Raw genomic sequence first — 26,095 nt, 5'->3', positions numbered from 1 at the left:
TTATACCCTCAATATTATTTTAACTGATTATATAGATTTCAAACTTATATAAATATGAAGTGAATGCACTCTTAGACTCATTCAACTTCAACAGTTATTATCTCACAACTAATCTTACTTCTCCCGTGCAACCACCAGATAATTTTGAAGTAAGTCCTAGACATGGTAATGTTTTACCAATAAATATCTCAGTATAAATTTCTAAAAAGTAAGGAGTTTTAAAAAAGAACAGTGATGATATCACACTTAAAAAATTATAGCTTTTGATCAGCAGATGCTTGGGGCTGGTGCACTGGGACGACCCAGAGGGATGGAATGGGGAGGGAGGAGGGAGGAGGGTTCAGGATGGGGAACACATGTATACCTGTGGCGGATTCATTTTGATATATGGCAAAACCAATACAATATTGTAAAGTTAAAATAAAATAAAATTTAAAAAAACTTTTAAATATTTTTTGAATATAAGTATATTCAAATATTTTTTAAATATAAATCCAATAAGATTGGTATGTTCAATCTGTTGATGTGTCCCTTAAGTCTGTTTTAGTCTATAGATTTACTCTTGTTTCCTAGTAGTTTTTCTGTTGAAGAAAGTGATGTTTGTAGTCATATAAAATCATTGGTTTAGATCCCTTAATTAATCAGAGGGTACAAAATCCTGATATTATATCATCCGTTCTTAATTGGTAGCTAGAGTGTTTCTGTAAGGAAAACTTTTTTAAAAAAAAAATACTGGGTTAAAAAATAAACCACTGTTAGTTACTTTGAGGAACAACTCTTAGGGTGGGTAAAGTGGGATGAATGTTTGGTTCTTGCCCTTTATTTACCGGTTTCCTAGTAATAAATTGGTTCTCTCATATCCTCCTGAGATAATTGGTGAGTTTGTTGTGGTGTCATAATAAACTCACAAATTTAATAATATTTGATGTATTTTAATATATTGCATTTTTCTTACTCTCCCAACTCTTTTAAGCTGCTACCTGAATCCTTATGACATGACCTAAGCTCTCCTGGAGAGCTTCCTTGCTTTCTGCTGTGACAGAGTGTTCTAGGTTCCTCTGAAACATTCCTGCTTCAGACCTGGACACAGCCATTTCTCTAAAAAGCCCTTCTTTCTTTTAGTCAACAGTGGTATTTAGAGGCCACAGTTTAGGGATTCTGAAACCTGAATTTAAGTAGACTTTGAAAAGAAATAACAAGCATACCTTATTTTATTGCATAATACTTTATCACACTCACAGGTAATTGCTGTTGTTGTTTTTTACAACTTGAAAGTTTGAGGCAACCCTGCTTCAAACAAGTCTCTCAGCACTATTTTTCTAATAGCATTTGCTTACTTCATGTCTCTGTGTCACATTTTGGTGATTCTCACAATATTTCAAACTCTTTCATTGTTATTGTATTTGTTATGGTGATCTCTGTCAGAAATCCCATGGATGGAGGAGCCTGGTAGGTTGCAGTCCATGGGGTCGCTAAGAGTCGGACATGACTGAGTGACTTTGCTTTCACTTTTCACTTTCATGCATTGGAGAAGGAAATGGCAACCCACTCCAGTGTTCTTGCCTGGAGAATCCCAGGGACGGGGGACCCTGGTGGCTACCGTCTATGGGGTCACACAGAGTCTGACATGACTGAAGTGACTTAGCATAGCATAGCATAGCATGGTGATCTCTGTCAGTGATCTTTGATGTTAGTATTTTAATTGTGTTGGGGTGGTATAGACTGCACCCATATAAGACAGTGAACTTAATCAAGTGATGTGGTGTTCCAGCTTCTCCACTGACTGGTGATTTCCCCATCTCTCTCCCTCTCCTTGTACCTCCCTATTCCCTGAGACACAACAGTATTGAAATTAGCAACTAATAACCCTAGAGTGACTTGTATGTGTTCAAGTGAAAGGAGTAGTTGCACATCTCTCACTCTCACAATCGGGTCACAAGCTAGAAATGATTAAGAAAAGTGAGGAAGGAGTGTTGAAAGCTGAAATAGGCTGAAAGGTAGGCTGCCTACACCAGTCAGCCAAGATGTGCATGCAGAGAGGTTCTTGAGTTAAAAGTACTTTCAGTGAACTTTGAATGATAGGAAAATGAGAGAGCATTATTGCTGATATGGAGAACGTCTTAGTGGTCTGGATAGAAGACATGCCAGCCATAGCATTCCTTTAAGCCAAAGCCTAATCCAGAGCTAGGCCCTCTCTTCAATTCTGTGAAGGCTGAGAGAGGTGAGGAAGCTTCAGAAGAAAACTTTTAATCTTTTAGAGGTTGGTTTGTGAGGTTGAAGGAGAGATGTTTCCATAACATAAAAGTACAACATGTACTAATGTAGAAGCTGTATTTAGTTTTCCAGAAGATGTAATTACGGTGACTACACTAAACTAGATTTTTAGCGTAGACAAATGACCTTCTATTGGAACAAGATTCCATCTAGGACTTCATAGCTGGAAGAGTTTAATTAATGCCTAGGTTCGAAGCTTCAAAGGACAGGTTTCTTCCCTGGTGGTCCCAGTGGCTAAGACTCCACACTCCCAATGCAGGGGGCCTAGGCTTGATTCCTGGTCAGGGAACTAGATCCCGCATGCCACAGCTAAAGATCCCGCATGCCACAACTAAGACCTGGCATAGCCAAGTAAATAATTTTTTCTTCTTTAAAGGACAGCCTGACTCTCTTGTTAGAGGCTAATGAAGCTGGTGACTTGAAGTCAGTGGTCATTTACAATTTCAAAAATCCTAGGGCCCTTAAGAATTCCGCTTAGTTTGTTCTCTCTGTACTTACTTTCCCTGTACTCTCTTGATGGAACAACAAAGCCTGGATGACAACATATCTGTTTACAGTATGGTTTATTGACTATTCTAAGCCCACTTGTGAGGTCTACTGCTCAAACAAAAATTTTTTTCAAAATATGACTGCTCATTGACAGTGCACCTGATCCCCAAGAGCTCTGTTAGAGACGTAGGATTGAGATTCATGTTGTTCCGTGCTTACTAACACAATATCCATTCTGTGGCCCATAGATTAAAGAGTAAGTTGACTTTGAAGTCTTACTCTTTATTTTGTAAGGCTATAGCTGCCATCAAAAGTGATTCCTCTGATGGATCTGAGCAAAGTCAATTGAAAACCTTCTGGAAAGAACTTACCAGTCTAGATGCCATTAAGAACATTCGTGATTCATGGGAAGAGGTAAAAATGTTAACAGGGGTTTGGAAGAAGTTGATTCTACCCCTCATGGATGACTTAGAGGCTTCAGTGGAGGAAGTAATTGCAGAAGTGGAGGAATTAACAAGAGAACCAGAACTAGAAATGGACCCTGAAGATATGATTGATTTGTTGCAGTCTCATGATACAGCTATAATGGATTAGGAGTTACTTCTTGTGCATGAGTAAAGAAAGTTACTTGAGACAGAGTCTACTGTTGAAGATGGTGTGAAGTTGGTTGAAATATCAACAGAGGACTTAGAATATTGCATAAAGCTGATAAAACAGTGGCTGTGTTTAAGAGAAGTGACTCCAATTTTGAAAAAAAAAGTTTTTGTAGCCTTGCATGCTACAGAGAAATTGTTCATGAAAGGAAGAGTCAGCTGACAGAGCAGACTTTGTTGTTTTATTTTAATAAATTACATAGCCATCCCAGCCTTCAGCAGCCACTACCCTGATCAGTCAGCAGCCATTACCCTGATCAGTCAGCAGCCATCAGCATCTAGGCAAAACACTTCTCCAACAAGATTAAAACTTGCTGAAGGCTCAGGTGATGGTTAACTTTTTTTTAGCAGTGAAGTATTTTTTAATGAAGGTATGTACATTGTTTTTTTAGACATAATGGTATGGCACACTTAATAGTACAGTGTGGGATAAACATAGATTTTAGAATATTCATTTGACTCATTTAATTGCGATACTTACTTTATTGCAGTGGTCTGGATCCAAACTTGGAATATCTCTGGGATACTCTATTTTCCTGTTGTGGGACAGTTAGACCAAGTAATTTATTTGTGCATATCTTTCTACCTACACAAACACATACACACAGTATCAGTTCAGTTCAGTCGCTCAGTCGTGTCCGATTCTTTGTGACCCCATGAATGGCCTCCTTGTCCATCACCATCTCCTGGAGTTCACCCAGACTCATGTCCATCGAGTCAGTGATGCCATCCAGCCATCTCATCCTCTGTCGTCCCCTTCTCCTCCTGCCCCCAATCCCTCCCAGCATCAGAGTCTTTTCCAATGAGTCAACTCTTCGCATGAGGTGGCCAAAGTACTGGAGTCGTATTATAAAGACGTACATGATATTTTTATCTTGAATACCCTCCATCATGTATACCCTTCAAAATGTGCTTTCACTTTTGTTTCCAGTTCTTGGTTGCTGAAAAATATACTGTAATAAATATTCTTCTACATGTGTCAGCCATGTCTCGTTTTTCCTTTGGATTCTCGGCTTCTAGATTTGGTTATGAAAATCTGCCTAGTTTTTAGACCAATAGCTTTGAATAGAAAGGTATTCATCACAGTAACCTTCAGCACTTGTTAAGATGCGGATTGCTGAGCCTCATGCCCAGAGTTTCTAATGTGGTAGGGCTATGGTGGGATAAGAATTCTCATTTCCAAGAAGTTCCTAGGTGAGACTCATCCTGCTATTGTGGAACCATGCCATGAGAACCATTGCCTTAGATAATGCAGATAGACATTTTGATTTTCCTGAAATATTTTTTCTCTTTTAAAACATTCTTTGCATCATCTTTAATTCATTAACCAAATAAGCATTTCACAATGAATATAGTGTTAAAATAGAAGTGGCCATTTAGAACTTGGAATGGTTTTATTTTTGCCGCCACTATAAATCTGGAATTTTGATTTTGAAATTAACTTTGAAGTCTAATTGGTAAATTAGTGATTCCAGCAGTTTTTGATTAATTCTTTGTATATCTTTTGTAAACTGAATGTTTCATTTGAATTCCATTAATACAGGAAATGAGTTTAATTAAATAAATACTGTCCGAATATTTCAGTATGTAGTGTGAGAACCAGATTAGTTATTAATAGCTTAAAGGTTGCTGATTGTGTAAACTTAATGTGAATTATTGAATAAGATTTGTGACTTTATGCTTTTGAGATATTAATATTACTTCTTAGAGTTTCTTACTGTTGTTACAAGGATTTAGGTAATATTTAAACGTGAAGTGGAATGTTTTATATGCCTGAATCTTTCTTTTTTCTTTTTTTTTTTTTTAGGTTACCTGGTTTGAATATGTTATATAATAATGGGGAAAGCACTAGTATGGCATATTTTGAAGTTGAATTTGCTTTTTCATACTTGTTAACCTCATACTTTGCTAGAGTTTTGCTCAAATCTTTTTTTCTCTAGTAGTCTCCTTTTTTTCTCTTTTTAACCCAAGTTCCTTCTTGTCTCATTTTCTCATCTTTTTCTTCTTGTGCACTAAATTCCTTGACTAATCAAATTTCCGTTTTACAAGTCCATTCAAGCCAAGGGAGTTTTTTTCAGTATGTTTTGTGTATTCTTCGTGTGGCATGTGTGTATGTATGCAGTTGTATTTGTGTTTGTGTTTAGAAGTGGAAATTTGCCTTCAAAGATGCAAAGGACAAGAAAGAGAATCATGTCTGTATATTTTAGATAGCTGCTAAAATTACCTTGAAATACTACTTGAATTTTTCTATGAAATTCTTAAATTTCACTATTTGAGTATTAAAACTGTCTTCTGCCCTTTATTCAGTGATTAGCTTTTTACATGATTAGTTTTTACATGCTTCCACTATTTTGAAATACTAATGATATATTGTTTTGTGATTTCATTTTCACTAGGTTGAAATCCTTGAAAATGAGATTATTCAAGAAAAGCAAAGTCTTCAGAATTGTCAGAATTTAAGCAAGGATCTAATGAAGGAAAAAGCTCAGCTTGAAAAAACGATTGAAACACTTCGAGAAAATTCAGAGAGACAGGTTCATAAATTTTTTTATTAAGCAACATATCTTAAAACATTAACAAAAGTTATTTTAAAGTTTGTGCAAGTAAAATCTTCATAATAACATTAAATGAAATATTTTAGAAATTTTTAGATTTTAAAGTGACTGTAGTTTTACCTCATTTTCTATCCCATGCATTGTTGAAAAGTTGAAGAGAAAACTTAGAATTTTTTAAATTGTCAGTGTGCTTAATAATTATCTGATATAAAATTTCATGGTACCTGTGCATGAATTGGTTTTCAAGTGTCAGTGGAATGAGACTGCAGATATTGAAGGCCCCGAATGAAATTGGGATGAAGTGCAGCTCTACTGTGATCCCACTGAAGCGGTGGCAGCAACTGTTCTGTATATTTTCATGCTTGCTCTCAGGTTTTATTGGTCATTCACATGTTATGCTTGAAGAAACTGAGAATCAAATAGATTAAATAACTGGCTGTTTTAAAATTTCTAATTTTTAGAAGTAAAATTATTTGTATTATCGAGTTATAGCCCTCAAAGTGAAAGTGTTAGTTGCTCAGTCATGTCCAACTCTTTGTGACCCTGTAGACTGTAGCCTGCCAGGTTCCTCTGTCCATGGGATTTTCCAGGCAAGAATACTGGAGTGGGTTGCCATCTACTTCTCCAGGGGATCTTCCCGACCCAGGGATTGAACCATGTCTCCTGCACTGCAGGGGAGACTCTTTACCATTTGAACCACCAGGGTTAGTCCTGAGGTCACCTGTAAAAATACGCATTTCCATAGAGCTACGGAACAAAAATTCTAGAGTTAAGCATGGATCTCTATTTTTACAAGTTTCTCGGAATTGATTGTTTAACACACTGAATTTTAAGAACCTTTACCATTATAATAGGTCATACTATAAATTGGATGTTTTAGTTTTTAAATGTACCAGGGATATTGTTATTTTGATGTTTCCAAATCAGAATTCTTTTAGGAAATGAATACACACAAATACACACACACACACACACACACACACACACACACACACACATATCTACGCATATAATAGAGCAAATACTGTATTTACTGAGGTCTTCCTGTATATATGCATTGTGAAATTTTTTGAATGAATGTAAAAGCATGTATCTTCAAGGAGATATGTGTATACATTTCATCTAGACTCATATTTGAATTTGAAACATATCACCACTATATAATCTGAAGATCATTTTGGTTAATATTCATCTCTCTTAACCATTCCTGTACATTTTGGACTCCCTAAAGATATGAAATTTAAAGACCTGGCAGTACATGTACATGGTGATCTCTCGGTAAATATTTGTCAGAATTAAAATTAAAATAGATAATTTTAGCACCTTTTTATGATCTGATTTCCCTGCTAGTTTTTGGAGGAGGAAAACTATGTAATTTTAAAATATTTAGTTCATGTTCCATTAAGTTTTAAATTTTCTTGTTTTTTTTTTACTAAATTAGATTAAAATATTAGAACAGGAAAATGAACATCTGAATCAAACCGTGTCCTCCTTAAGGCAGCGCTCCCAGATAAGTGCTGAAGCAAGGGTGAAAGACATTGAAAAAGAAAACAAAATTCTCCATGAATCTATCAAAGAAACAAGTAGCAAGCTAAGCAAGATTGAATTTGAAAAAAGGCAAATCAGAAAAGAATTAGAACATTATAAAGAAAAAGGAGAAAGAGCAGAAGAACTTGAAAATGAGTTGCATCATCTTGAAAAAGAAAATGAACTGTTACAGAAAAAGATAACCAATTTAAAAATTACTTGTGAAAAAATTGAGGCCTTAGAACAAGAAAATTCAGAGCTAGAAAGAGAAAATAGGAAGTTTAAAAAAACATTGGATAGCTTTAAAAACCTCACTTTTCAGTTAGAATCCCTGGAAAAAGAGAATTCCCAGCTTGATGAGGAAAACTTAGAACTTCGAAGGAGTGTGGAATCTTTGAAGTGTGCAAGCATGAAGATGGCTCAGCTACAACTAGAGAATAAAGAACTGGAAAGTGAAAAAGAACAACTTAAGAAAGGTTTAGAGCTCATGAAAGCATCTTTCAAGAAAACAGAACGCTTAGAAGTTAGTTATCAGGGTTTAGATACAGAAAATCAAAGGCTACAGAAAGCTCTTGAAAACAGCAATAAAAAAATCCAACAATTGGAAAGTGAACTACAGGACTTAGAGATGGAAAATCAAACATTGCAGAAAAACCTAGAAGAGTTAAAAATATCTAGCAAAAGACTAGAACAGCTGGAAAAAGAAAATAAATCATTAGAGCAAGAGACTTCTCAACTGGAAAAGGATAAAAAACAACTGGAGAAGGAAAATAAGAGACTCCGGCAACAAGCAGAAATAAAAGATACCACATTAGAAGAAAATAATGTGAAAATCGGAAATTTGGAAAAAGAAAACAAAACCCTTTTCAAAGAGATTGGTATTTATAAAGAATCCTGCATTCGTCTGAAAGAATTAGAGAAAGAAAATAAAGAGCTTGTGAAAAGAGCAACTATTGATATAAAAACTTTGGTTACATTACGAGAGGTAAGTATAGTTAATTAAATTTCACACAAATTTTTAAATTTTTTTAACTTAGAACTTCTTTAAGCTTTATTATGGTAATTTGTATAATCTATTTATGGTTCAAAGTAGAAATTTAGAATTAAAAATCTTCTAAGTTTCCAACTTCTGTTAAACTAAGAAGTGAATGCAAATTGTATTTTTTAAGAAAGTATAGTAATAAGTTTTCTGTGTAATATCTGACTTATTTCTTATAATTTTACACGTTTGTTTCAAAGTAATATTAAAATATATGATAAAAACTTATTGAATGTGATAATTACTAGTTATTGAATATTAGCTATGTGCCAAATACTGGATAATTTTTTCAACCAATCCTTTATTTCTGTTACCTCCATTAGATTAGAAAACTGAGGTTCAGAGACATTAAGTAACTTATTTAAGAACAAAATGGTAGATTTGGATTTCTGAATTCAAATCTAGATCTTTCAGATTTCAAAGTCCCTTGGATTTTGACTGAGAGAATATAAGCAAGAGAATGCAAATCAGGTCAACACTGAACAATTGGTAGTTGGTTGGATCTGTATATCATGAAGTCTAAAATTTATAGGAGTAGATTGGCAATAAATGGTTGGTGTAGCTCAGAAGAGAACAAATAGTGTTTATTTGCTATCCCTATGCTCTACTATATATGATAACCTTTTAAGTTCAATTTAAAAAAACTTAGCATTCTGGCAGATGCTTGCACTGGGAAATGTGCCTTTCTGCTAAAGAGACATTGAAAAGGGATCATTATTATCCTTTTTCTTTTTCCTTTCTGTTCTACAATCCTACACACATGAACAATAGGTTCCTGGTCCCTGCATCTCTAAGAATTCCCCCTAGTTATTCAGATAATGTCTTAGGCCTCTTCCATTGGGAGAGGTGTGCTTGTGATGGGAGAAGGGTGTTGTATCCAACATATATTCATGAAAGAAATATGCACTAAAGTTCTAGTTCACTATGAAAAGTTAATGGATATGTGTTGTTTCCCCCACACTTTTCAAACCTAAGGTGTGTAATCACAAGTACGAGTTTCTCCTTTTAGTTTTTAACATTAAAAAGTTAAAAAGTATTAGCAAAATAGAAGAAGGAAAACATTACTGGGTTATAATTTTTTTGCTTGACTATTTTTTATTGATAAAAAGTTCAGCAACAGCCTTTCTGTCTTTCCTGGTTTAAATTATGCGTATTCCTGGATGAAATCTTGGCTGAATTTCTTTGATGTTTATGTTCACAACACTTATGTGAGTTTTGCATTACTTTTAAAATAAGGATTTGGTGAGTGAAAAATTGAAGACTCAACAAATGAATAATGATCTTGAAAAATTAACTCATGAGCTTGAGAAGATAGGGTTAAATAAAGAGCGACTCTTACATGATGAGCAAAGTACTGATGACCGGTGAGTATTAAGTCTATCTGAGGAACTGTGGAAGTCATTTATTTTGCTCAAGCATTAATTTTGAGACTGCGGAGCAATTAAGGCAGAAAAATAATGTAGAAAACTAGGGCTTAACAAACAGAATAAAAAATTAACTTCTATACACTTTAATTTGAAAATATCCAGTACAGGCTTGAAGAGAATTTCAGTGGCACCCCACTCCAGTACTCTTGCCTGGAAAATCCCATGGACGGAGGAGCCTGGTAGGCTGCAGTCCATGGGGTCGCTAAGAGCCGGACACGACTGAGCGACTTCACTTTGACTTTTCACTTTCATGCATTGGAGAAGGAAATGGCAACCCACTCCAGTGTTCTTGCCTGAAGAATCCCAGGGACGGGGGAGCCTGGTAGGCTACCGTCTGTGGGGTCACACAGAGTCGGACACGACTGAAGTGACTTCGCATAGCATAGCATAGCATGGTAAATACAGTTTATCAGTTAATTAGATTTTCAAGTAGTCTGCTGTTGGCCACATGATTCCAGCTGGAATAGAAGTGTGTATTGTTAAGAATATTGTTATACACTAGGTTTTATTTCATTAGAATTTTTGTAATTATATAATTTGTATTTTGTTGCCTATCCATCATTACTGTTCTAGTAAGTATTTATATTTTATAATAAATAAACGTATGTGGGAAAAAATTAATGCAGATTGTATTTATTGGCAAGAATTTATTCTCACCATTGTGGAATATATAGTCTAATTGTGGAATTGAATGTATAAATGTAGCAAAGTGAATTTAGTGGTAGAGTTGAAAACAGTGCCCTGTGATCACTTCTGTCTTTCCCTTTGTAACAGTTCGTTGTCCTGTGCCTTCTCTCTCAATATAGTTTCCTAGAGTTAGGTTCTTAGGCCTCTTATCCATTCCATGGATATCCATTCTATCCACCATCTCAGCTGACATGCATAGTATTCCCTGCTTACTGAACATCTCTACCGGGACAGTTAGAACTCAGGCATCACAAATTTAATACATCCAGAGTCATACACATTACATGCTTTAAAATTGTTCATTGACTCAAGCCAATATCAAAGTGAGATTTTTTTTCTCTGTTGTCTATGAACTTAAAATCTAATTGGGCAGAAAATATATGCACACAAATTAATTACAATAAGAGGCAGAGTATGATAGAATTTCTCATATACGTACTTCAGGTTTTTATTTGGTTTAGTCATCGAGGTTCTCAGGTGTAAGAAATAGATTAATCTGTAATTCCTAGTCTGTGGTTCCCACTCAGAGTATTTCCATGGACATCGTTTTTATAAAGAAAAAAATCTTAATAATATAAATATTCATGAACCCATCAGAAAGATAACTAAAATATTAAACCTCAAACCTATCTGCCCCTTCCTGTTCTATTACCAGTGTCTTGGCTCTTTACTATGTTGTCCCTCTCTTTATTTTTAATATTCTGCAAGTTCTCCATGCCCTAAAGGTAGTCTTCAGAGTGCTTTAAGTCTTAACTATTCATATGTACTTGTGTAAATATATTATATATTAATATCATAGGCAAATGCTTAATAATGTGCTTAATCCATCCACTTACTCTTCCTGTAAATTCTATTCTTATGAAACTAAAAGAAATATTTTGAGACTAAGGCCTTCCAGATGCCTTTTTGTAGCATTAAATTTTGCTTTTGACAACCTAGATTGTAATCTGGAGCTGTATACTCAGGGTTTTTTTGTTTTTTTCTCATTACCAGGAATAGTTAAAAAGGGAGAGTAGGCAGGAAGAACAAAATAATTTAATTTGCTTCTTCTTTAAAAAAAGACTATTTTATAAGACTTATTTATGTATCAGTATCTAATCATAAATTATATTTAAAAATAATTTTCTGACCTCCAGTAATGAACTATATTCTTTTTATACTTGGATAATAGATACAAACTTTTGGAATCAAAATTAGAATCCACTCTAAAGAAGTCTCTTGAAATAAAAGAAGAAAAAATTGCTGCTTTAGAAGCTCGACTAGAAGAGTCCACAAATTACAACCAGCAGTTGCGCCAAGAACTAAAAACGGTAAGTGATTTTCTTGGAAAGAATTTTGATTGTCAGCTTTTTCTCTTTTTTGCACTGCTCAGCTTGTGGGATCTTAGTTCATGACCAGGGATTGAACCTGGGACCCAGCAGTGAAAGCACTGAGTCCTAACCACTGGACCGCCAGGGAATTCCCTGTCAGATATTTGGACAGAAAAGTATAAAGTAGAAAATGAAACATAAAATTTTATTACTGTTTTGTCTATTTCTTTTTCTTAAACTTGGGATTGTTCTTAAACAGATCTTTGTTATGTAGTTTATAAACAAACTGTTTTGTCTATATGCTATAATTTATTCAATCTTATTTTGTGTATGAATGTCCCTCAATATGTATGAAGACACATATTGGAATTGTGAGAGTGGAATGGGGAAGAGGCAGACTTATTTCATTGGGAAAAGCTCTCAATGTGATTTTGACACTTCACTGTCACTCGTTTCCTATTGAGAATCCAGGTAAAAGTTTGATTAATAAAAAATATGGGTGTGAGGACAGCAAGTAGGGGGAAGCAGTATGTGTAGTATAAGAGAGCCCTTGATCTAAAAAATTTGAGGTCTTTTCTAAATTTTTTAATTGTATTATTTTGAATTATTCAGTGAAATATGTGAGGTAGGGGCTACTGTCTGTTTTCCCTATGTGAATGAATTGAAATTGAAGGGACTTGCCCATTCTATAGGATTAGTGTTTGGTAGATTGGTAGAATCATGTTCTGCCTTTTACTCCCTTTTATTAGCTCTGTAGTCATACCTGGAGTGGTTTTACAGTCAACCAAACATTCAGGCTGACAAGCTTATTATAGGCCACATTTAGAACCATTCAATTCAGAGCACTATAGGAAGTATAAGCTAATAGTAGGGCACAATCTGGTGTCCCTCTTCACATGTTTGTCTGAGAGTCATCTTCTCACTAGATGATAGTTCAGACGCAAGAAGACAAGATTCACAATGGGTAAGTGTGAAAGCTGCCCTGGCTTTGGGACATCATGCTTAATACCAGTCATTATCCCTTGCAGCATCTCCAAATGCATGGATTTAAAATCTTCACAGTCTTAAAATTTAAGAGTTCCTACACTCAGAGAAGTCCAAAGATGTAGCTTCTTATTAGGTATTTGTAGTTCTTGTAGTACAAATACAATTTACCAATCAGAAGTCATTTTTCTTGACTGGTAGCATGGAACATTGTAGTTTTATCAGGTTTCCAGAGAAAGTTACCCAAAGATTAATTTCTCATACAGGAGAGGAAAAGGATTGGTTCCTCATTTGCGCATCATTGCTGGTGTTTGTCTCAGACATTAACACAGAACCTTTTTTGTTACAGAAGGAATTTTAGAACTTTGTTTAGTTAGCATAAAGTGTTGTCCAAAAAAATATAAAGTAAAACTTGTTACCACATTTCATTAATCATCTTTCTTTTTCTGAATTTTTGCTCTTTATGCAGTATCACTATATTGCAAATAAAGTCAATTTCATGAAGCTACTAAGCCAGAAAATAAATGGGTTTGAGTATGGGTTGGTATATGATGTGTTTCAAGTCTAAAAGTTAGAGATTATCTTCCACTTTCAGCCATTTGGAAGTGGAAGATTTCCAAATTATTATTATTGGACTGGTTTTCTGCCATAAACATGCATTCAACTGAAATTACACTGATATAGTTTTTAATATATGATTAATTAATTATACTGTTCTAGTTTTTTCATAGTTAACATAGACTATGAAAGCTAAATATGAGTAAGAAGTATAAAGTAACCACTAAAATAGTATGACAAAGAAGTACAACTAAAATGCCAGCAAAGGAGATTACATAGAATCAAAAAATCCAAATAAAGGCAGAAAAAGAAAAAAGAGAGAACAAACTACAGGTTGGACAAATGGAAAATAAATAGCAAGATAGCAATTTTAAACCAAACCATGTCAGTCATCACATTAAATGTAAATGGTCTGTACTTCCCAATTAAAAGGAATTTAATTTATTTAAACTAATAAATTAGATAAGGCAACACCCACCTGTACACTGCCTCTGAAAAACCCTGATGGAAAATGTCACTTTCAATATGAACATGAATTAACGATTCTAATTAATGATATATAAGGTAAAGGACCATTTTTGAAACTTACAAAACAGTGGACTGAAAATAAGAAGTTCTGAGTTTTATTCTCATGTCCCCTTCTTAATAATGACATATGTCCATAACTCTTGAAAAAAGAGCCTGTGAGAAATTAATGTAAAATAGACTGGAAATTATGTTATCCATCCATATTTTAGGGTGTCAGAAGTATTTTTTAAAAAGTGGAAAATTAGGATCTCAGAACATCTGTTCAGTCTTTTGCCAAGATTTAAATGACACTCTATCTTGGCATCTTATTTTCTATAATCTCACATCATTATTGTCTAACTCAGGAGTAGTAGCAAAGTTTGAGCCATAAAGCTTTCTTGAGGTTGCATTAAACATTGAATTATTTTAAACATCTGTATCCTTGTCTTAATAGAAAGTTTGGGTTTAAGTTAGAAATTTATGATAATCATTTCCTAGGAAAAACTAGTTATTCAGTATAACAATAGTTTAAATTGAAGAGAGCAGTTTAGTTAATCATTAATTTTGGATGATGACCAATTTGTTAGTTTTGAGTTTGCTCTGTTAAAGTAGGATTTGATTATAATCATACCAGAAAACCCTGGATAAGATATATCCTTGGATTGCTCACTCTTTATAAAATGAATAATAGTAATTTTATGTGTGTCAGTATCTGTATAAAGAAGTCATTTATTTATTAACAGGTCATTCTGGGCAACATAATCCTTTTAAAAAGACCATACATAGATAGATACTTCCTCAGCTTCAGTTATTCTTTTTAAGGGGAATTAATACATGTGTCAAGTTTTTGTTCTTGACATGGGGATCCGTGAAATCTCTAAACCAGTTATAAACAACTCTAAAAACAATTGTTAGTACTTAGCAACAAGTCTGTGTTCATCTGTTCTTCAGTGATATTTTCATCAAAAGCAACAGAATCTGAAATTACAAAATAATAGCAACATGACACTTAAGCAGGGTATATTAATATTTCTAGAGGAAAACATTTGCACTTTACAACGCATAAATTGTGATCATGATAATAATGATAATTGTATATATTATTATATTTTTAAATAAACTGTCTCCCACATTCACCAGACCGTTGTGGAGTTTAATTATGATAAATATAACCTTGGTGGTATGTTTTCTCCCTTTTTAAATAAATGAAAACAATGTTATAAATCAACTATACTTCAATTTTTAAAGATATTTTAAAATAAAATTTTAGGTGAAAAAGAATTATGAGGCTCTCAAACAGAGACAGGATGAGGAAAGAATGGTTCAGAGCTCTCCTCCAGCTGCTGGTGAAGACAAGTGGGAGCGAGAAAGTCAAGAAACAACTAGAGAGCTTCTGAAAGTTAAGGACAGATTAATTGAAGTTGAAAGAAATGTAAGTATTTTATAAGGAATAAAGTTTTTGAGAAGTAAAGGATCACTGATATATAACAAAGTTTATCTAATCTGGTTTTGTAGTTTTGTTCATTTTCTACTTTCTTGATCAGTTTTGTTTTATAGTATTAAGACAAGAACAATTTAATATTCTTTTCTTCATCATCGTCATGTAAGCACATCAGCAAGCTTTGTCAACTCTGTCATGTAAATAGAATGCAAACTCATCTATTTCTCTCTGTCTCTGGTGCTAACACTCTAGTCTGAGTTACCCTTATCCCTCATCCGGACTGTTAAAAAAGAGTATCACCCTAACCGGCCTGTCCCTTTCACTTCTCGCCCAAACTGACCCATTCTCAATGTAGTAACCTAGAGTTTTTTAAAATAATTTGTGAGGTTTTTTAATTTATTTATTTTTGGCTGCACTGGATCTTTGTTGCTGCTCACGGGCTTTCTCTAGTTGCAGAGTGGGAGCCGCTCTCTAGATGCGGCGTGTGGGCTTCTCACTGCGGTGGCGTCTCTTGTGGAGCGTGGGCTCTAGGGCTTGCAGGCTTCAGTAGTCACTGAACGTGGGCTTAGTAGTTGCAGCTCTTGGGCTTAGTAGCCCGTGGCATGTGGGAACTTCCCAAACCCGGGAGCAAACCAGTGTCCCCTGCATTGCAGCAAGGTGGATTTTAACCACTGGACCACCAAGGAAACCCTAGAGTTATTTTTAAAACATAATCCAGGTCATGTCATTTTCCTGCTTAAAATCTTCAGTGGTTTCCCATTTTATTAATAATGAAATCTCTGGTGACTCAGAAGTAAAGAATAGGCCTGCAGTGCAGGAGACCCAGGTTCAATCCCTGGGTCAGGAAGATCCCCTGGGGAAGGGAATGACTACCAACTCCATGGACAGAGGAGCCTGGCGGGCTACATACAGTCCATGGGTTCACGAAGTCGGACACAAATGAACTAACACTTTAACTTTCACTTTCATACTTTTTACTATATCCATAAGATCCTATTTGACATTGCCCTGCCTGTATCTCTAGCCTTATACCATATTAGTCTTCTACCTACCTTGTTTATTAATCTAAGGATAATATTGGTATCTGTTAATATGTGGAAAACAGAACAGTGACTGGCACTTAATAAGCAAATTAATTCTAGTCATATTGGCGTTTTCTGTTTATTCCTCTTTCAGGGCCTTTCTGTTTGCTTGCCCTAGCTGGAACACTTGACAGGCTTCTGTCAACATTCAGGTCTCACATCACATGTCATCTGTGAGGGGTTTTCCCTGACTCCTTCTCCACTGAAGCAGTCATCCCCAACCTAAAACCATTTATTCTCATACCACTGCCTTGCTTAGTTTCTTCATGGAACTTTTTACCAATTAATTTTTGTATTTGCTGATTTACTATCTGACTATAAAAAAACTCCCTGAATGCAGGTAGCTTGTCTTTCTTTTACATCACTGTGCCTTCTCTGTGTAAAACAATGCTTGGTAGATAGCAGATTTTTAATAAATATGCGCCGAGTAAGTTTATTAAATATTTACTGTAGAAAATAATTCAGCAACCATTTATTCTTCAAAGATGAGTGAGCCTAAAGAACTTAATGTGCTAACAAGTAAAAGAGTTGTGGTTCAGTTCAGTTCAATTCAGTTGCTCAGTCGTGTCCGACTCTTCATGACCCCGTGGACCACAGCGCGCCAGGCCTCCCTGTCCAACACTAGCTCCCAGAGTTTACTCAAACTCATCTCCATGGAGTCGGTGATGCCATCCAACCATCTCATCCTCTGTCATCTCCTTCTCCTCCTGCCTTCAGTCTTTCTCAGGATCAGGGTCTTTTCAAATGAGTCAGCTCTTCGCATCAGGTGGCCAAAGTATTGGAGTTTCAGCTTCAACTTCAGTCCTTCCAATGAACATTCAGGACTGATCTCCTTTAGAATGGACAGGTTGGATCTCCTTGCAGTCCAAGGGACTCTCAAGAGTCTTCTCCAACACCACAGTTCAAAAGCATCAATTCTTCGGTGCTCAGCTTTCTTTATAGTCCAACTCTTACATCCATACATGACTACTGGAAAAACCATAGCCTTGATGAGATGGACCTTAGTGGACAAAGTAATGTCTCTCCTTTTTTTTTTTTTTTTTTTTGGTCTCTGCTTTTTAATATGCTGTCTAGGTTGGTCATAACTTTCCTTCCAAGGAGCAAGCATCTTTTAATTTCATGGCTGCAGTCACCATCTGCAGTGATTTTGGAGAAAGAAATAAAGTCAGCCACTGTTTCCAGTTTCCCCATCTATTTGCCACGAAGTGATGGACAGATGCCATGATTTTAGTTTTCTGAATGTTGAACTTTAAGCCAACTTTGGTTTTATTGTTTTCTAATTTGTTTATTGAAAACTAAGCCATGAAGACAGAAGTTAATCTCTTACACTACTAATTTCTACTTTTTCATCCAAAAATAATCACTGAAAACTGTTTTATATTTCCAGAAAATGTTTGTGAGGTATCTGTTTATAGGAGTTCTATTTCTTTTACAGATTTACATTTTCGAGACCTTATTTCCATTTTTCAATTATTTTATCTTAGATCTATTTTAGCACATACGGAGCTATATAATTTTATTTAATTACCACATACTATTCCATTGTGTATATATTACCATAATTTATTTAAATAAATTCCATATCAGTGGACATTCAAGTTATTTTTCAGATTTTGCTGCTGTGAAAATCCATGTTATAACATGTTTCTGCATCCTAATTCTCTTCTACTATGTCCAACTCTTTGTGACCCTATGGACCTTATCCAGCCGAATACTGGAGTGGGTTGTTATTTCCTCCTCCAGGGGAATCCCTTGCTCATCCAGGGATTGAATCTGCATCTCTTAAGTCTCCTACATTGGCAGGCGGGTTCTTTACCACTAGTGCCACCTGGGAAGCCCTAACATGTTCTGCATGCTAAGTTGCTTCAGCTGAGTCCGACTTTGCAACCCTATGGACTGCAGCCCCCCAGGCACCTCTGTCTGTCGGATTCTCCATGCAAGAATACTGTCTGCTACTGCTGCTAAATCACTTCAGACGTGCCCAACTCTGTGCAACCCCATAGACGGCAGCCCACCAGGCTCCCCCGTCCCTGGGATTCTCTAGGCAAGAACACTGGAGTGGGTTGCCATTTCCTTCTCCAGTGCATGAAAGTGAAAAGTGAAAGTGAAGTCACTCAGTTCTGTCTGACCCTCAGCGACCCCATGGACTGCAGCCTATCAAGCTGCTCCGTCCATGGGACTTTCCAGGCAAGAGTACTGGAGTGGGTCGCCAGTGCCTTCTCCAAACTGGAGGGGGTTGCCATTGCCTCCTTCAGAGGATCTTCCGGACCAAGGGATCAAACCCAAGTCTCTTAATATATCTCTTGCATTGGCAGGTGGATTCTTTACCACTACCACCACCTTGAAAGCCCTAACTTTCTTGGACCCACAGCATATGAGGTCTTAGTTCCCCAACCAGGGATCGAGCCTGCACCCCCTACATTGGGCTGGCAGAGTCTTAAACAGTGGACTGCCAGGGAACTTCCTAGGGTAGTAAATTGCTGACAGTAGAACTGATAGGCCAAAGAGCATATATAGAGAGAGATTTCTGTGTGTGTATTTAATTTTAATTGATAAACTGTTGTAAAAGCTTTTCAAAAAAGGGAATTTTCAGTTCCACTAATAGAATATCTGTTATTCCAAATTGACATTGGGTATTCCCAACTGTGTAATTTGTATTTCAGTGATAGAAAATATTTTAATTTGTGTGTTTTAAATTATTAGTGAGCTATTTTATATCCTTTTTTGTATTTATCAGCTACATATAAAAATACATTTTTCATTATTCAGTCATATATATTTATATATCAATCACCTGGATTAAAAATTAATTTCAGAAAACTTGGTGTGTTATATTCTATAAGATGAATGAATCTCTTTTCCCACTTACTTCATCTTTAAATTTCCACTGGGGAGAAATTACCTGGTTGACATATCGTACTCATTTAGATAATGGGTTTATAAAGATGGCTACCCTATATTAGACTGGTAATTTTTGCTGATTTGCTAGTACATATGTTTGTTAACTTCATCCTTTTCCATTGTAAACCTTTTCTTGTTCTTAGATACCCTATCTACTCTCAGTTATCTCTTCCATTCATTATAGACTGTAGGAGTTTTTCATATTAAGGATACCCAGACTCATTAGAGCTTGTACATTTTGGTTTCTGAAGAGCTGAACTATAACAGTATAAGTGAATATACTTATATATCTCACATATATAAGTAGAAAATGGTGCACCTTTTTGTTATATCAGAATGGTATATAAGAAAGTGCTACACTCAATATGCCAGCAAATGTGGAAAACTCAGCAGTGGCCACAGGACTGGAAAAGGTCAGTTTTCATTTCAATCCCAAAGAAAGGCAATGCCAAAGAATGCTCAAACTACCGCACAGTTGCACTCATCTCACACTCTAGAAAAGTATTGCTCAAAATTCTTCAAGCCAGGCTTCAGCAATACGTGAACCATGAACTTCCAGATGTTCAAGCTGGTTTTAGAAAAGGCAGAGGAACCAGAGATCAAATTCCCAACATCCACTGGATCATCGAAAAAGCAAGAGCGTTCCAGAAAAACATCTACTTCTGCTTTATTGACTATGCGAAAGCCTTTGACTGTGTGGATCACAATAAACTGTGGAAAATTCTGAAGGAGATGGGGATACTAGACCACCTGACCTGCCTCTTGAGAAACCTGTATGCAGATCAGGAAGCAACAGTTAGAACTGGACATGGAACAACAGACTGGTTCCAAATAGGAAAAGGAGGACGTCAAGGCTGTATCTTGTCACCCTGCTTATTTAACTTATATGCAGAGTACATCATGAGAAATGCTGGGCTGGAAGAAGCACAAGCTGGAATCAAGATTGCTGGGAGAAATATCAATCACCTCAGATATGCAGATGACACCACCCTTATGGCAGAAAGTGAAGAGGAACTCAAAAGCCTCTTGATGAAAGTGAAAGAGAAGAGTGAAAAAGTTGACTTAAAGCTCAACATTCAGAAAACGAAGATCATGGCATCCTGTCCCATCACTTCATGGCAAATAGATGGGGAAACAGTGGAAACAGTGTCAGACTTTATTTTGGGGGGCTCTGAAATCACTCCAGATGGTGACTGCAGCCTTGAAATTAAAAGACACTTACTCCTCGGAAGGAAAGTTGTGAACAACCTAGATAGCATATTCAAAAGCAGAGATATTACTTTGCCAACAAAGGTCTGTCTAGTCAAGGCTATGGTTTTTCCAGTGGTCATGTATGGATGTGAGAGTTGGACTGTAAAGAAAGCTGAGTGCCAAAGAATTGATGCTTTTGAACTGTGGTGTTGGAGAAGACTCTTGAGAGTCCTTTGGACTGCAAGGAGATCCAACGAGTCCATTCTAAAGGAGATCAGCCCTGGGTTTTCTTCGGAAGGACTGATGCTGAAGCTAAAACTCCAATACTTTGGCCACCTCATGCGAAGAGTTGACTCATTGGAAAAGACTCTGATGCTGGGAGGGATTGGGGGCAGGAGAAGAAGGGGACGACAGAGGATGAGATGGCTGGATGGCATCACTGACTCGATGGACGTGAGTCTGAGTGAACTCCGGGAGTTGGTGATGGACAGGGAGGACTAGCGTGCTGTGATTCATGGGGTCACAAAGAGTCAGACATGACTGAGCAACTTAACTGACTGAACTTATCCCATATTATTTTTCTAGTGTAAACTTTTTTTACCCTTTGTGATCAAATGAACAAAAGAGAAGTACAATGTCAACATTTATTTTAAAGCATTTTTCTTTCTCACCTTTGATTTTATAATATAATATCAATTAAATCATGATTTAACTTTTATACTGTGACATGTAGTATATATAACTTGAAAGCCTATAGAGTGAATGTTGTCATTGTCCAATAATATAAAATAATGATAAAGATATCTGTTGTGATTCAGTTGTAATCTTTTTTGCATGTTGCAATATATATAAATTCTGGCCTTGTATATTAAAGCTTTATTTTGATTTTCTAGAGGATTCTTTGTTTCTATTTTTTGATGCTAATTTTTAAATGAGTTTTTATTTAGAAATAATCCTGAGAATATATTTAAAACAAACATCACATTTTAAATATAATGATTTGCATGGTAATTCAGCCATTTAATTATAAAATTGAAATATGATCCTATATATTAGGAAAATTGAAAATAGTATGTTTCATTTGGATTCATTCCAGAAGTCATATAGCTAAAATAGTTGTAGTAAGTGTGTTCTACCATGAAAAAAAAAACACTGGAGAAAAGTATGTAACATCTGTTGGGTCTATTATGTACTAAATTTTTTAAACATATGGTTAAGATTGTTCCTGCCTCTCTTCTAAATAATTGTGTTTGTAAAACACTTAATTTTGCTGCTACCCCAGGGACCGCTACATATTTGTGTATGTGTACATGGGTATTTGCCTCTGGGGAGTTAGCAAAAGGTTCACTGTCTCTTGGCTAGACACAGCCCAGTTTGCTCTGGGCACTTTTGAGTAGCATAAAAATCACAGAACCGACAATCCCATTCTAGGTTTTTTTGTTAATAAATATAATGGAATATGTTGTTCTTTGGACATTATAAAACAGGCAGAACACAGAGACAATAGTATTAAGGTTTTAGTATTGCTTTCTTTCCTAGATTAAGTTATCTTTTTACAATTTGGGTTACAGGGGAAATATTTTGTCTTTTTCTCTTTTAAGGTTGTTGAGATTTTTTGGATTATCATGGTAATGAACACTTGTATAACATTCTAGTATCTGTTAAACAGAAATATGTTTGATGCTTTTATTTTTAATATTTTTTTCTTTATTCAGAATGCTACACTGCAAGCAGAGAAGCAAGCATTGAAAACTCAACTGAAACAACTTGAAACACAGAACAGTAATTTGCAGGCTCAGATTCTTGCACTTCAGAGGCAGACAGTATCATTACAGGAGCAGAATACCACTCTTCAAACACAGAACGCCAAGCTTCAGGTTGTAATGTACCATTGTGGGGATATGCAACAAAACTCTTGAATTATGCTTTAAAATAAGGATGAATAGACATAAGTAACATTGTTTCTTAGTGAGTGAATTTAACAATTAGTTGAAGATAAAGTATTTTTATATAGTACTATGCCAAATTTTTGGATATCAGCATTTTAAAAATGTCAGAGTGTCTAAATTAAGTAATAAATTTACTCATTAAATAAAAATAATTTTATTTACATTGACTTTATGGCCTTTCACCCATTTCAACAAGTTAATTATAATTAATCAGGTAGAAACCCTTGTTTAAAGTATTATTGTAACATATCAGTTAGGTTATTGGAAAATAACAGCATGAAAATTTTGTCTTTAGACTTACCCTTAATTCAAAGGATCCATCGTGCAATTAATACTACTAGTGTCTTTCCAGGGAGAAGGCAATGGCACCCCACTCCAGTACTCTTGCCTGGAAAATCCCATGGACAGAGGAGCCTGGTAGGCTGCAGTCCATGGGGTCGCTAATAGTCGGACACGACTGAGCGACTTGACTTTCACTTTTCACTTTCATGCATTGGAGAAGGAAATGGCAACCCACTCCAGTGTTCTTGCCTGCAGAATCCCAGGGACAAGGGAGCCTGGTGGGCTGCCGTCTATGGGGTCGCACAGAGTCGGACACGACTGAAGCGACTTAGCAGCAGTAGCAGCAGCAGTGTCTTTTCAAATAGAGCAGTCAGGTAGGGGAAAGTACAACTCTGAAACCTCTTAAAAAGTGGAGTTGTTCCCCCTCTGAATCCAAAAGTTCTTTCTATAACTCTTTTCCAAATGAAAAAGAATATACTGATTTGATTTAGTTGTTCAGTTGCTAAGTTGTGTGTGACTCTTTTGTGACCCCCATGGACTGTAGCCTACCAGGTGCCTCTGTCCATGGGATTTACCAGGCAAGAATACTGCAGTGGGTTGCCATTTCCTTTTCCAAGGGATCTTCTGAACCCAGGGATTGAACCCATGTCTCCTGCATCTCTTACATTGACAGGTGGATACTTCACCACTGAGCCTCCTGGAAAGCCCTGGTTTAATTTAGACTTGAGAAAATTACCAGTTGAGTTTCACAAGTAGTTTTTCAGCTCTGTCAACTGTCAGTCAACTTCTAGAAAATGATAAACTGGCATTTTAAATTTTTTACTCTTATGGGATTGTTGCTAATCACCTTCATTTAAAATAATCAACTCAAAAAATATGTAACACCTATCAAAAATCAAAATTAAATGGTAGCCTACCTTTTTGGGATCTAAAATCCAAATTTTCTTAGTATAATATGAATATATCTGCTGTGATTTATTTAGTGCTTCCTAAAGTTAACATTCTTTTATTTTAAAAGAATTATAAATAAACTCTTTTTCTGATGTCTGATACAGTATACATTCTTGTAGGTTGAAAATTCCACCCTTAATTCCCAGAGTACCTCACTTATGAACCAGAATGCACAACTCCTAATCCAGCAGTCTTCCTTAGAAAATGAAAATGAATCTGTAATCAAAGAGCGAGAAGATCTGAAATCTCTCTATGATTCTCTGGTCAAAGATCATGAAAAGCTGGAACTCCTACATGAACGGCAGGCTTCAGAATATGAGACTCTGATTGCTAAACATGGAACTCTAAAGTCTGCCCACAAAAATCTTGAGGTGGAACATAAAGACCTTGAAGATCGGTAATTTATCATCTTTTCTTGTGTTGTTACCTTAAAACCAATTTAAGAAAACAATTTGAATTGAATAATGTAATAAATTTCATATGTTAAACAGATCTGAGATAATTTATATAGGAAATGTATATAAACTTACATGCTTTATGTGATATTTATTAAATTAACTCATTTCCATTATTTCTAAAATTTTTTTTTCTAAAGAAATATTATTAACCAAATGCATAACATTTTTTTTCCAGTTACAATCAGTTACTAAAACAGAAAGGACAGTTGGAAGATTTGGAAAAAACACTGAAAGCAGAACAAGAAAAAATGCTGCTTAAAAACAAAAACCATGAGACTGTAGCTGCAGAATTCAAGAAGCTTTGTGGTGAAAATGATAGGTAATAAATATGTATATATATAATTTTTTATTCATTATATCCAACGGGTATGTTACCCCTTTGCAGTACTACCCATAACTTAGAATTTTTAAAAAAGACACCAGGGGAATACGTAAATTACCCAACAGCATCATTTAGCTAGTTATAAGTGATTCAGACAAGAGTGTGGGTCTTGAACTTTCTCTGATTGTTTCTCTCTTGATTTATTCAAATACTTAAGTTTTTAAGCCACAATATATAACAAAATTTCTGTATGTTGATTGCATTTGTATACTTTATTGAGACAGAATGTAGTGAAACCTGATTCTTTATATCTTTCTTTCTACTAGTCTGGTATCACAATTCTTGTCTTTCAGAGTTGCTACAAGTGAGTGGCCTTGTCGTTTTCTAGCTAACTCGTTTTGTAATCTTATTTTTAACTGTCTTACATATTAATAAGCTCATATTACCATGGGGCAGTTATTTTTTAATTTGAAGCCTTGGCAGAATCAAAACTTGTCAACTGGTGATCAGCCTACTCCATAAGGGTACATTTTCAAAAAATTTTTAGAAGCCTTTGAAAAATTTGAACAATCTGAACATTTGTTTACTGTATTTACATTGCCCTAGTGAAAGTGCTAAAAGCACACAAAATTCAAATGGGTATCATTCAGTATTTATCCTATTATGAATTTAATGCAGTTTATTTTTAGAATTAAACATCTATTTCGTTTCTTTTATTTAAAAAAAATCCCTAAGCTTCTCGAGCCATTTTCATACTCAGTACTTTTTAATTTAGTTGTTACAAATAGAAATTCTGTGCTGATGGATTTGAACTTAATAATCTTAACACCAAGCTAGAATCAAGGAGCATGTATTTGTATAGTATAAACAATGAAAGACCAAATTGTGACAAGTTATAGAATACAAGGACACAGTTGTTATTATTATTACAGGTAGAACATTGGGGAATGCATTTACTGTGGAAATCCCATCTTGAACCTAACCTTTTTTCTTGTTGAAATTCAAACCAAACTAGGGCAGTTTGTGAACTTGAGCAGACCTTCCAGAATCTAATTGTATACGTAAATGATGAGTCTCCAGAGAAGGAACTCAGTCTAACTGATAAGAAGAATTTGAGCTTGATGAATTTGATTGCAGTTCACCCAGTATGCAGTCTTGGAGGGGAAGAGTGGTCTTGAGTAGAGTATTTTCTGTGTCTCAGTACTTTGGTTTCTTACCCAGCTTTTGTGCACCCATGGCTGTGTTCTCAGGAAAAAAAATGCTTCAAGTAAAACCTGGAAGAACTCTTTCACAAATAAAAGATATTTGTGGAGACTTAATCTAAAGAACAATAGTTTATTCATTTCTCTAAATCACCTAAGTTTTAATCTTAGATAATGCCAAGTCTAGAAAGCTTCTTACATATACTAGGTTATCTTGGCATCTTTGGAATTATGTTATCTGAATTGCATTTCTGTGTTAATGTTCTCAGCTTTGAGGGACAGTGTAAAAAAAACTCTTAAAGAGCT

The 26,095-nt window shown here is 35.4% G+C and overlaps 1 protein-coding gene across 5 annotated transcripts in view; it reads left to right on the top strand.

The window, feature by feature from the left end:
- Positions 1–26,095, top strand: part of CCDC88A (coiled-coil domain containing 88A) — a 117,921-nt gene that overhangs the window by 66,497 nt on the left and 25,329 nt on the right. For all 5 annotated transcript variants that reach the window (XM_025261047.3, XM_025261046.3, XM_044925920.2 and 2 more), the window contains exons 14-21: positions 5,813–5,950; positions 7,413–8,483; positions 9,774–9,901; positions 11,823–11,961; positions 15,281–15,442; positions 22,341–22,502; positions 23,927–24,204; positions 24,441–24,584. In XM_025261047.3, the coding sequence (XP_025116832.1) occupies positions 5,813–5,950; positions 7,413–8,483; positions 9,774–9,901; positions 11,823–11,961; positions 15,281–15,442; positions 22,341–22,502; positions 23,927–24,204; positions 24,441–24,584 (2,222 nt within the window). The remainder of the gene's footprint in view (positions 1–5,812; positions 5,951–7,412; positions 8,484–9,773; positions 9,902–11,822; positions 11,962–15,280; positions 15,443–22,340; positions 22,503–23,926; positions 24,205–24,440; positions 24,585–26,095) is intronic.

Source organism: Bubalus bubalis, chromosome 12 (genome assembly GCF_019923935.1).
Source record: "Bubalus bubalis isolate 160015118507 breed Murrah chromosome 12, NDDB_SH_1, whole genome shotgun sequence".
Classification (NCBI taxonomy): domain Eukaryota; kingdom Metazoa; phylum Chordata; class Mammalia; order Artiodactyla; family Bovidae; genus Bubalus; species Bubalus bubalis.
The sequence above is the reverse complement of the archived record's forward strand: the minus strand, read 5'-3'. Positions and strand labels throughout refer to the sequence as shown.